The sequence below is a fragment of the Microcaecilia unicolor genome, chromosome 2 (assembly GCF_901765095.1).
Source record: "Microcaecilia unicolor chromosome 2, aMicUni1.1, whole genome shotgun sequence".
Lineage (NCBI taxonomy): Eukaryota > Metazoa > Chordata > Amphibia > Gymnophiona > Siphonopidae > Microcaecilia > Microcaecilia unicolor.
Window position 1 is genome coordinate 206514519 of NC_044032.1, and position 13155 is coordinate 206527673.

General features: G+C 39.2%; 1 protein-coding gene across 1 annotated transcript in view; it reads right to left on the reverse strand.

The window, feature by feature from the left end:
• Positions 1–13155, reverse strand: part of LOC115461912 (aminopeptidase O-like) — a 247942-nt gene that overhangs the window by 68865 nt on the left and 165922 nt on the right. Inside the window, exon 5 of the mRNA XM_030191967.1 lies at positions 1599–1715. Within this exon, the coding sequence (XP_030047827.1) occupies positions 1599–1715 (117 nt within the window). The remainder of the gene's footprint in view (positions 1–1598; positions 1716–13155) is intronic.

Consider the following 13155-nt stretch of genomic DNA (forward strand, 5'->3'; position numbering starts at 1 on the left):
GAATCAACACATCACGCACTGCTTTGGAACTCTCACCCTCTCCCACTACATTCTGAACAATCGTGCCCAAAACATTTGTGCAGCCTTGAAAATTCACCTATTTTTGTTGGCTTATGATAATTAGTTGGTACAGCAGGTGATACACATAACAAAAAAAAAAAGGGAGAGCGCCATTGTGTAATTCTATTCGTCCCTCTTCCCTCACTCTTCTTCTCTTTCCTGTCCTCAATTTGTAGTTCCTTTCTTTTTCACGTTCAGTTCGATTGTTAACTGCTTTGCTTGTTTTACTGAAAGATGGTATATCAAGAGCTTTAACATGAAGACTTTTCAACTTCTCCCACAGAATTTGGACAGTCTATATGGAATATCAGAAGACACAATTGCAAAAGGAGACATCTAGGTCCTTGAAATACACACTCCCTTCTCTTCCCACCACCTCTGAGCCAGGACCCCCCCTTCCTTTCTCACCTTCTTACAATGCCACCTGTGGAACAGCTGCAGTCTTTTGGTCCAATGCAGTTCTCAGAGAATTTAAGCTGCAAGCCCTATCTCTCACAAGACCAAGGAATAGTACAGAGAATTCAAATACAAAATGGCTCATGCTCTGAGAGCCAGTGTGCTAAGATCACAGATGCTTTAGTGGTGGCTCCTGGAGTGTAGGTTGTGAAGCATGAGTGGGGGTGGGAAGGAGTTGGCAGAAACTAGTGAAGATGGATGCACTGAAGGAGGAGGAGGGGACAGTGTCAGAGTGCAGGAGGATGAGGGAATAGAAAGACAAAAGGTTGGTGGGGGGGAGGGGAAGAGGAGCTAGAAGAGTTTTTAAGTTTTTTTTGGGGGGGGGGGGGTGAGTGTATAGTGAAGACGCAAGCTGAAGGAAGGGGCAAAAGTGTTGGCAGAAAGACAGGACATAGTGGACATACGCAAAGCATTGCATAGAGAGGGAGACAAACTGGGACAGGGAAGAGGTCTATTGTCTTATGATTAGGGCTTCTGATTTTGGGATATTTTAATCTGGTGATCTGCAGACCCCAAGAGGAGCTACAAGCAGTATCTTCTGCTTTCTAAAGGCATTTTGTAGCAACAACCACCAACACTGCTAAGTTGCTGCATTTATTGAGAGCTGTAAAAAGTCAGTACTGCCTGCCGCTTGACTTTCACTTAGGGCTTTGTTGTGATACACACTCATGATATTCATGAGGGAATGCCATACCAAAAACTTACAAAGTTCAGCATGTTAGGTTAAAAATGTTCTGGATTCCAATTTTAATTACTCCTTAAACAGTGATTATATTGTATTAATTTGATGATTAAAATATGTAGAAGTTTTCAGAATATTAAAATATCAGGCAGATTTTCCTTATGTAAAGAACTGCCCCAGTCCTAGATTATTTTCAAAAACTCAAATGCGCTTAGACATTCACAGCATGCCATACCGCGTAGTATAATCTATTTGGTTTCCTCATCAGCAGCCACACTTCTAGCATCTTCCGAAGGAAAAAGCACCCTGAGGAAGAACCTCACCTTGTGAGTACTCCGTACGAATAGCTCTCTGTTGCTGGGTTTAATACAGTATCTCATTTCTGCTGTTAATGAATTACCTCGGCATCTTGCTCCCGAAGGTGGTATGTTTTCTCCAAGCGCAACAGAGTCCTGGGCCGCAATGTCTTCTCCTCCAACAGAGTCTCTAGAAGTAAGACCAGCTGGTCTGGAAGCAGCTGAGAACAAAACAAATGCATTGTAAGGAGAAAGCTTTGCTGACTAAACAGTTGAGCTGCAGCAGGCTCCAGACTAGCTGACAAATAACCTGCATGATTAGAGAATGCGTTTTGAACTATGTGAAGACTTTTATAATGGGACTTTTGCAAAACCTCAGTTTATGTTGTCTGCATTCCGGAAAAAAAGGCGGCCTAATTAAAAGTTATTTTCCAAGACTTAAAACCCCCCCAACTCATCTCTATATTTAGAACAGATCAAAACGCTGTTTACCTTAAAGTAACATCATCACATACATTAAGAGCAGCTCTTTATAGGACACACATGCTCAGTAAATGTATCCTTTGCTGGGGGAGAAAAGGAATAGCACAGATTTACAGTGCATGCTATGAGCAGGCCACCCAGTCGCTGAACATTCATGTACACCGTTAACGACATTTGTGGGGGAGGAGGAGGAGGGCCGGAGAAGGGGAAATAGTGTACCTTGCCAAAAACATCTCCAATAAATCCAAGATTCATGTGTGTATATTCAGTGTAAGGGAAAAAAATCATGACATAAAAGAACAGACTGGCAAGAATGTAAACAGAAGGGCAGCACATTTTCCAGGGCAGAGAGCTGCAACTTATTAGCTTACTCCTAGGCCCCTGCTGCTCATAAATAAGAAGCAAATTAAAATATGGACAGATAGTTAGTACGATTGGGGGTGGGGGGTGGGATAAGGCATTCTAATTTTATAGGGTCACGAATATGTTCACGTTGTCGAGCAGGAAGAAGAAAACAGGCTCCGGGCAGCAGGAAGCCGGCACATAGTTGCCAAATGTAATACATAATTCATAGGAAATGACCAAACACGCTGAGCTTTTAAAGAAGCACTGCCACCAATTTTGTCTGTGTATGTAAATAGGTGAGAAAAGGACATTAAAAAAAATATGCTCCTAATGTTTCTATTAAAGCAAACAAGCCACTGAAAATTGCATTAAGTCTAAAAACTTTGAATTTCCATTTATTCTGTCTTGCTTGATGGGACAATCACAGTCCCTCCAACTCTCTGATCACATAATCCAATTCCCCACTCTGGTGTCAGCAGGAAAGAACATGTGGCTGACTAAACACTATGGTACGCTGAGCCACACAATGTGGCCTACAGGAGCCACACAGTTTGACTTACAGTAGCCACAACTTGTGACGGAAGGCAGCAAGCCTTGTACAGATTGTGTGACTGGAAAGTAAAAAAAAAAAAAAAAAAACTATTTATTTTTTAAAATGTAAATAAGGCTGCAGGGGTACCAGGTAGGTTGACAGCGCACAGCACAGAGAGAGAGGCTAGATGTACTTTTGAGAACGCGGACCATGGAGACATGCTGCTCAGAGAAGACAATCGTGGATATTAGGATTCCTGTTGGCTATACTCAAGTGCAATTTCAACTGCTTTTAGGAAGCTCAAAATACAATGCTGGATTGATGGACGGAAACAAATGCTTTCTGTGTGTACAGTTATGGGAACTGCTAGGCCCTGCCTGAAGAACTTGGAAGCATCTAAAGTGAACAGAAAGCATTGCTGCTTCTAAATTGTAGATAACTCCTTAGTCAGAAAGGAAGTACTCTCCAGCCTTCCTTCATCATGTGGCACCACAGTCACATGAAGACAGATGGTTTTTCAGTTTGAAATGGAAAAACGGTCTTGCACCGTCATAACATGATGCAGGCAGAGCTCTTGTTAAAAAGGACAGCATGCTATGGCTACCTCTCTTTACATTTCTATCACATTTTAATGCTACATTCCGCAGCCCCCCTTTGACTTTCTCCTTCTTTTTCTTCCAGCTAGGTGCAGGCTAAAGGCTGTCAAAAATAACACAGCTTTCTTCTCATAAGCACACACCACAGCCAAAGATGACTGCTTGTGCCATTTGCAAGCCCTGGTCTTATAATTACAGATTCTTTCCTCTTCCTACACCCTATCTCGCTTTTCCTATTATCTTGGAATCTTGTCTGGTGTCTTTTTATTTGAATTCAGTTTTAAGCATACCAAACGGGCATTGTTTTGGGTTGCATGGCAAAACTGTAAAGCACTCAAGGACTTCCTGCAAAAACTTTAATCCAGGAAAAACAAGAGAGAACCCTATCAATGGCCAGACTTTGATGCTTTTGCTTTTTTTTTTTTGTTTTTTTTCAGATTTTTAGTCTTATTGGTAAGGTAAAGCATAACCGAGACTATTGGCATTTTTTAAGCCAAACTAGTACATTAGAAACTCAGAATTAGGAAAGAAACCCATTATAGCCAAAGGCATACACCCAAGCATTAAAATGCAAAAATGCGTACACTAAATACTAGTTCTCTTTAAAGATTCAGTATGCGGGAGCAAAAGACTAACAGGTAGTTAGTTGAAAAACTTTTTCATTAAGATCATGCTTTTGGCTCAGATTTTTTTTTTTTTTTAAAGAACCTTCCATTATTACTGAGTGGAAGTACATTAGGGTACTGCTGTGCCACCTTGCTCATGGGAACTCCAATCAGGCTCATCTCAACACCACTTTATGGTTATTCCTACACCCCAAAAGCTGTACAGAAAAACCACACTCCATAATCAAATGCCAAACGAACACCACAGCGGAGACGACGAAAGTAGCAAGAGATAATTTTATTATCTTCATACAACTTAACATGGCCATGTTTCAGCTTATAAAGCTTGCGTCAGGAGTCCGATTTTGTCACCATATAAAATAAAATTTGGTGAGGCACAACTGCCCTGAAGCTTAAAAGCCAAAAATCTACTACCAATGCAGATTAAGCTAAGACAAAACTGCAGCTTTTCAGTAAGTCATGAAAACTTTCCCACTAAAGCTATCAACTATTGAGTCATATGAAGATTGATAAAAATATCACTTGTTACTACACACCTACAGATTTGTTTTCATCTCTGTGGCTGCTCCTTTTCTCTGGAATTCCTCTTCCCTGGTACTGTGAGCAGAACCCTCTTTTAAAACTTAAAATAAATCTGAAGGATTACTATTTTACCAGAGTGTTTGATTCTAGGGACTGATAGTTTTATTCAGCTGGCCTGCCCTTTTAATTATTAGAAATTGTGTCTGTAACCCTGGGAGAAACTCTTCACTGTTTGCTGCTTCACTTCCTCCCTTCCTTTTGTGTCTAGGTATCTCTTTCCTATCCAATATTAAGCTTTCCCTCCTAATGCCATTAATGATTTACTGTAACTTAGGCCTCCCAGTTGTATTCATATTCCTCCTTTCCTTTGTCTTAGATATTATTTATTGGAGGCATATCAAATAAATTTGAACCTTTGACACAGGAAAAATCATGAACACAGGCAACTGGAAAAGGGAACTCAGGAGATTTATTTAAACTGAGGAAATGAGGGGAGGGTAAACAAAAATAAAAAGGACATTTTGTTCTCACATGGTAAAATTGAAAGGACTAGAATATATTGGGACCACAAAAAAAAAAAGGGTGGGGGGGTTCTACAAACAAAAACAAACTGAACAACCAAAAAACACAAGTATTTAAAGGGTAAATTCATAAGCCTAGTTTAACAGGGTAAGTAGGCACTTAAGCACCTATGTGTCTTTATAAAATACTAGTGTGTCAGAAAATGAACCTACATTGTAGGCACACACATTTACACCTGCACGAGAGCAGAAGTGATAGTCCATGCCTAGATTATTTAAATGTGTGCATAAATTTGCTTATTTTATAACCTAGGCATTTATTTGCGAACGCTGTGCTCTACACAAATTCCACTCCTATATAGTCCTACTGGTAAAGCATATACCATCAGGTCATCGTGTGTAATTATAGCAGTTGGAATTTTATAAGAACCCACATGTGTGTGAAAATAGCTTTATAAAATGACTCCCTTAAGGGTCCTTTTACTAAGCTGTGGTAAGTAAAAGAAGCCCTGTGCTAGTGGCGGTGGCAGCCGTTTTTGCCATGTGCCAGGGCCCCTTCTACTGCAGGCAGGTGAAAATAGCAAAAAAGGAAATGGCCATGAGGTAAGTTCACACTTATTGTCACCCCTTAAAGTGGTGGGTAAGGGTCCCCATCCTAACCCAGCGGTAACTGGGCAGCGTGCGACACTGCCTGATTACCGCCAGCTAACCCCCTGTGGAATTATTTTAACAATATTTCCGCTAGCACTGGAAATGGCGTGTGCTGGGGGTGGAATTATCGCCAGCACCTGTGTTGGGCCAGCAGCAGTTCAGGGTTGCCGCATGGCAACCCTTTAGCAAAAGGGCCCCTTAAGTGTTTCAGCTCCAGGAAAGCCAAAGAGTCTAGGCCTCAGTAAGCAGGCGGCAGACTTCTGAGAAGGTGCCCGATCTTCCACTCAAATTCATTTTGAATGTTAATAAAAACTGAAATGCTGTACAGCGTGTACTGGTATAAAATGATTGTTTAGTTTTCACTGCAAAAATAATTATTTTCCGATTCTTTCAGGAAACCAGACAATTGCAATTTTTAAAGAACAATTTTTTTTCAGTTGCCGTTCAAGGCATTATGTTTAAGTACACTGGGTATTTCCCTGTCCCTGGAAGGCTCACAATCTAAATCTATACCTGAGGAAATGGAAGGTTAATCACTTGCCCATGGATCACAAGGGGCTGTGGTAAGATTTTAACTGGGCTTCCTTGTGCTATTAGACTACTTCTTCACTTCATGATGCAATAATTTTTGTTTTTTTCTGAAAGATTATAGGGAACTTGATATACAGTCTTTCTGTGGTTACAATGAAAGCGGTTTGCATACTATATACAGGTACTTATTATGTACCTGGGGCAATGGAGGGTTAAGTCACAAGGAGCTGCAATGGGAACTGAACCCAGTTCCCAAGGATCAAAGTCTGCTGTACTAACCAATAGGCTACACTTCTATCAATTTTATAAATTGTTTTCATACCCCTGAACTAATTCTTAGCTGTACTGAACAGCTGCTTTAAGACAGGGTTGTAGAATCCGCTATAGCCACTGGATACCGATTTTTATAATGCTTACAATATATTCAGCCCTATTAAACTCACCAGGCCCTAAGTGACTATGCCTGCACCCCTACTGCACAAATTCTAACTGCATCGGCTCCTTGAATAGCAACTTTTCTCACCATACCGGACCTTCCTAAAACAGTCATCTGCAAAGACACACAAAACTCAAATGAATAACTGGCAAATGTTTACATGTATGTGCCTCATAGCAGCTAACTAGCATAAATCCCATCACGGCCTCAACACTTTTGTGGAATACTAGTTGTACCAGTGCAAAAGCAAAATGTTTAATAGTAACGAACTATTTTACGGCGCCATCACCTAAGAGCATGGACTTCAAAAAGAACGTTTGTGAAGGGTGGTCACAGTGTTATTTTCTCAGAAGACCATTACACATATACAGCCACGACATATCAGCAAATGTGCCTTGCACTATTAAAAAAAATTTTTTAACCCATTTTCAAGCGTGATATTTGGAGGAGCAATGGTCTGAAATAGACCTTATGTTATTAGTCTGAAACTTACCGTTTCTTTTCTTTTTTTTATTGTATTTGTGGCCTTATTGCTCCTTTGGGCTTCCTGCTCAACTGGAACCAGTTTCTGTTAGACTACGGTACCATAAGCCTTCACTCACATCTTTCCTCGATTTTTCTAATCCACTTCTCTCATCTGGCCCAGTTACTGCAGGGACAGTCCTTGGCCAGGGCAATGTCTCAATGAAGCCCCGTTAGCATGCACCCTAAATCTGGCTGGTAGGTGTGCACCACTGAACGATGGCAGAGCTTTCCCTCATGTCACCTGTAAATGCTGCCCCTACAGCTGCCCAAATTCTAGGGGATGAAAGTAGTAATCTGCGAATTGAACCCAGGTACCTCTACCTGCCACCAAGCTGGCTCAAAGTACATTTTTTTTCTGACAAAATCTGGCTTATTCAAATTAACTGTTCTGCTATAAGCATGCCATACACCGGTGACAAACTACAATAAAATACACAATTCTGCATTTGGTATTAAAAAGTTATTTAGGTGCAGCATCCAAACATAAGGGAAAGCGCTGCAGTAGTTCAATCTTGCTTCTCTTAGTTTCACAGACATGCTCACCCACAACAAACCAACCACCTAGTCTCAGGAAGTTATAAGTTATCTTACCGACTCGTAGATCATCTCATCTAAAACCGCTGCAATTGTTGCAGGAGGATTCAGACTGCCTTAGAGTCAAATCAAGATTTAAAACTAAGTACGATTTTGATAAGGTTCATTTGCTCTTTCAAAACCTTGCATACTAGTTTAGTAAATTTCAATTTACCATTCAAGCTAACACAACACCTATTTTATTTTTAAATTAAAAACCTGCTTCCAAACCTAGACTTGGTGCAAATCCAATAAAAAGTTCTGCACGCACAATGAGCAAGCTGTGCCCATTACCACTTTCAAACAACTTATTCTCTGAAGTCTATTCATTCCATGCTGATTTTCAATCATTATCACTGTTACCTTGAGAATAAAAATGCACTTTCAAATTCTTCAGTATTTTCCATCCTATGTTACAGAAAACTCTCAGATACCGGGCTGCAGCGAGACGTTCCAAGCTCAAAACTGTGAGTTAGTAAAGTTTGCGTGCCACCGGAGATACTCTCCAAACCTGGAAGCGGTACAGAGAGAAAACAAATCTTGCCTCCTCTGAGCTCTCCTAATGCAGACAAGGTCAGTCGCCTGACATCCCAGAAGACCACCCACATGACGAGACTGTGTGTCAGTTCTTACATTAGCACAGGGCAATACATGCCAGCTTTGCCATTTATGCTAGAAAAAAAAAAAAAGAGACACTGAAACATTTGACTACTGACCTTTCACAGCCTCCATATGTGACACAGATCTATGCACTTGAGCATACACAGCACCACTAAGCCAGGACACAAATCAGCCGAGCTGTATAGATGGTATGCTGAATATCCCACTTGCTCCAGCCTGTATTTGAATGAAGTCATTGAAAGCCTCTGCCGAGGGGAAATGTAGCTTGAACTAATGCAGCAACCGATTGACAGTGGCGTGACTTCTATTATTACTCCATTATCACACTGGGATTGGTGCCTAAATGAGACATACTTCCTCCCTGATGCCACTTCCTTTTATCCTGGCAGTAGTCTAAAAGCAGATCAATGGGAGTAATAAGAATGATGTCACTCTGAACTTACAGCTTATGCCTCCCTTTTCTCCAACTCAGATAGATCAATTCTTCCCAAAAATGGTTAAGAAATGCTTGTGGAGAGAATGGGGAAACAAAAACTCATGTCCCAAGAAAGCAGTCTCTGCTATATTTATCCAAATCGGCTATGGTGGGAACTTGTTTATACTGAGCAAAGAAAAAAAGGAAAAGAAAAAAAAAGGGAGGCAAGGAAAAAAAATTCTACTGTAATGCCTGACAATACTGGCTCAAATTCAACACAGTCAAAGGCGCAAAACAGAATGAAAGCATTCTGACCTTTCAAAATTAGAGAGGCGTTTCAGAGGCAGTGGCTTAGTGAAGTCCAATGATGCTTCCTTGATTAAACATTTTTGAAAAAGAGATTGCTTTTCTTGAATTTTTACAAGCATTCACAAGGTCCAGAAGAATCCACAATTACCTTCACTCCTTGCTAAAAAGCCATGCTGAGGGTACATGTTCCTTGAGACAAGAGTTCTCTCATTAAAGGCGGACAAGAAGTTGTACCACTGGCCCAACAGATGGGATTTATAGGACCATGCCACCCCCCTTTTTTTTTTCATTCCAGTCTACATTCACCAAAAGGAAAAAAAAAAAAAAAAAAGAAGAAGAAGAGAGCATGAATCTTAAGTCATAAAACTCTCTGCAGTCATTTTGCCTCCAGGGTAGTTTTCTGCTGGCTGCAATTACACAAAGCATTTCTTATAAGGATTCTGTTGCTCTTAACAATGAAAGGAAAAGAAATAGGCCCAAGACTGCAAAAGCACATTCATTCCGTAAAGAATTTATCTATATAAAGTACATATATACAGAAGATATCAGAAAGGGTAGCCGACTGCTTACGTATCTGCACATTATCTCCGGAACCAGTGAACCTACAACCACCAAAATATCAGGATAGGCATGTTTACATAAAGGCTAGAATCTGAAATAATGCTTGTTCACAAGAACATATGGATCTAACCCAACACTGGGGAAAAAAAAAAGCATTCATGTGAATTACTCTGCAATTTTTTTCCTACTTCTTATGAGACACAGAACAGATTCATATATATAAAAAGGTCTATATTTATGTTTGTGTGTTCATGTGTTATGTAGATAGTGATGTCTTTCCTTTGCCAAATTCTACCCATGTGTCTTAATTTTCGTTTCTCTCACTTTTTAAAAGTTGTGATCTTTGTATAAAAGATGGGAACTCGCTTCATTCAGTAATATGAAAGTTCAACAAAATCACGTAAGCAAAAATTGTTATGAACCAGAACTCTCTGGGTGTGTGATTTGTTTACAGATGTTCAGGTCCCAAATATTCAACTGGATGGAAAGAAAATTCCCTGCAAGCTGCTACCAAAATAATGCTTTCCTCATTTGTCAACTGTTATTTATAATGATTTTCATACAATTCAAAAATGTCTGAGGAACGCTTTTGAAAACTCACCACCTGATATGATACCACCTAACTACTATATTTACCTGAATGCACAGGTCAGATGGATTTCTAGGTTTTCCCATTTTGAAGGTAATGTTATAAATATTTTTCACATGTAAAGAATGACTGTTGAATAAATTGCATGGGGGTATACATGCATAAAAGAATGACTCTTGGCCACCAAAACCTCCAGAAAATGCGGATGATGAATTTTAGAAGAGAAAAAGATCTCACTCAGATCATTTCTACTGTACCTAAATGCTAAACAAGTGACAAATTAAAACTTGACATCCTCAGTCATATAAAATTATGTTAATTTGTAACAAGTGTATAATTCTAAATGGTTCCACAGTTTCTGTTAAATCACTGCAGAAATGAAACCTTGTTCATCATGTACTGAAGTTTTAATCAAGCAATCCGATTTAACAGAAATGTGTTTGGGCTTTTTTAGAATTATACATTCGCTACAGATTTCACAGCAGAATTTTTTTATGACTGAAAATGTTAACATAAAAAGAGATCGATATAAAACTTAAATGTTAATGTGCTATGGGAAGGGTTAAAGAGAGCTCTGAGTTTTAAAACTTTTATATCATTTTTGAAGTGTGTTTTTTTTTAATAGCCTTAGAATTTTTTTTTTCCACTTGACCTTAGTGGATTTTGTATCAGAACACCAAAAGAAGGTGCTTGCTTTTACACTGTCTGTGTGTAGGTGTTCCCCTGGGGCACAGTTTGGGCAGAGCTGAGGTGGAGTTGCAATGTTCATGTGTACTTTATAAAAGTACATGCAGACGTGCTTAGAGTACATGTACACATTTATCCCTGCCTGGGAGCAAATTTGTGCAACAGCGTTGGTCTACTTTTTGGAATAGTTCTTGTTGCCTCAAATGCTTTGTATATAGTACAGAGTGGTGAAGTTAGGATGGTTGGGAATGCATTTTTATATTTCCACATTAACTGTAATGTAAAATAGATGCTTTAAAGTTTCCTGAACACGTTTGCCATTTTTTTTTAAATGTAAAAAAAAAAAAAAACCCCAAAAAACTGCTCCTTCCTTTCTGCTCAAATCCTAACAATAAATAAAGTCTTATTCAGAAAATGTTTTCCTATTGCTGTTCCGCCCAGGACTCACAATCTTACTCAACTCGGTCAAAATGTCCATGAAGATGATGTTATTGATAGGTTAAAAAGGTTACTTTTTATGCAGAAGTTTAAAAAAAACTAAACAAAAAACAGTAAAAAAGCTTTTTTTTTTCTAAACCATCTGCACCCATAACAAATGACAATAGGAAGAATGCAATCCACAGACAGCAGTAAGTTACGGAGCAGTACACTACATGTTTAAGTTGGCCACTTTTATTTTTTTGTTCTGGCCATTGGTATGTCTAGACACTGCTCTGGTTACATTTCCCTTTCTAAATGCACGTCACTATTCCAAATTAAAACCGCGGGAGCTCATCCTTTTTTGTGCTCTCTTCTCATCAGCACAAATGAGTATCATAAAGTAAGGGGAAATTCTTGTGCTCCTGAATTAATCCACACCTTCTTTTCCCCCTCCTCCACACACAGAGCCAGGACACATGTCTGTTGCAGCTCTGACAGGGCATCCTTTACTGGCAACCTAAAGCACCCCTTCTCCCTTTCCCTCCCTACACCTTGTAAAACCATAATAAAAAAAATAAATCTACACACATGAATTCTTGAAATGTAAAGACTATTTTGACTTTAAAAAAAAAAAAATCACCGCTAGAAGCAGTGTGCCAAGTGAGCCAGACCTATTAAACTATATGAATGAGTAGACTGAAGCTAGGAATTGTTTTGTAAACTGTTTTAAATCAGACTAGCTGATATAACATACTTCAATAGCCATGGGACAGTGGTTGCTGGACTGGTATATTTAAGGTGGGCTACATGCCACCCAGTCATCAGTTGAAATAGCTTTCTGAAAGCAGACTACAAAATATTTTCCAATAATTCGCTTAATGGACTGAAGATCCCACTTACGGTAATAAGGAATATAACATCTGCAATTTAATCTAAGTGCACTGAAATGTCATGAATGATTAAACCTGTGTGATCTACAAAAGCGCTGAGACAGCAAGATGGAAAACAGGTGGCTAAAAAATGCAGGTTCAGTCAGGTTGGATGGTGTTTGCTGCCCAACCCTGACAATCTCAAGAGAAAACATTTCATCAAAACTTCGCACTTCAGTATTAGAATAAAAAACAAACCACCCTCGATATAGAACAGAATATTAATTGTCTACTTCAACGGAATATAATAAATAAATCTACACCTGCATCTATACATATACAAGCCATATGTATTCATAAAGGAAACTGATAAATTCAACCACAAGAGAAGAATACATTTTTTATAAAGATCCGTCACTCCGCATGCTAAAAAGAGAACTCATTGGAGGCTCAGAATAAAGCTGTTTTTGGACGCTAATAGCTATGAAGTCATAGAACCCTATTGATTAAATAAAACATAGCTTAATGTATTTATTTATATATATAGCATTTATCACTCAACGAGGTACATCAGATAGGACTCGCCTTCAATCTTCTGTTAATCTTAAGTATGACTTCCATTTTATGCGCGCTGTTAAAGAGGCCCTGTTGAGGGTTCTACAGTCTCTATCTCACTTGGAGGGAAGGGAAATTAGAAAGGGACTGAATAGCGCTGGAAACTGAGGCAAGAAAGTCTTCTGGAAAAATCTAATGTCCTTAATGCACAGACAGAATGCTTCAACCTACTACTTGACAATTAAAAAAAAAAGAATGTGCTGAGTAAATCATATCATACAAACTTTTCATATG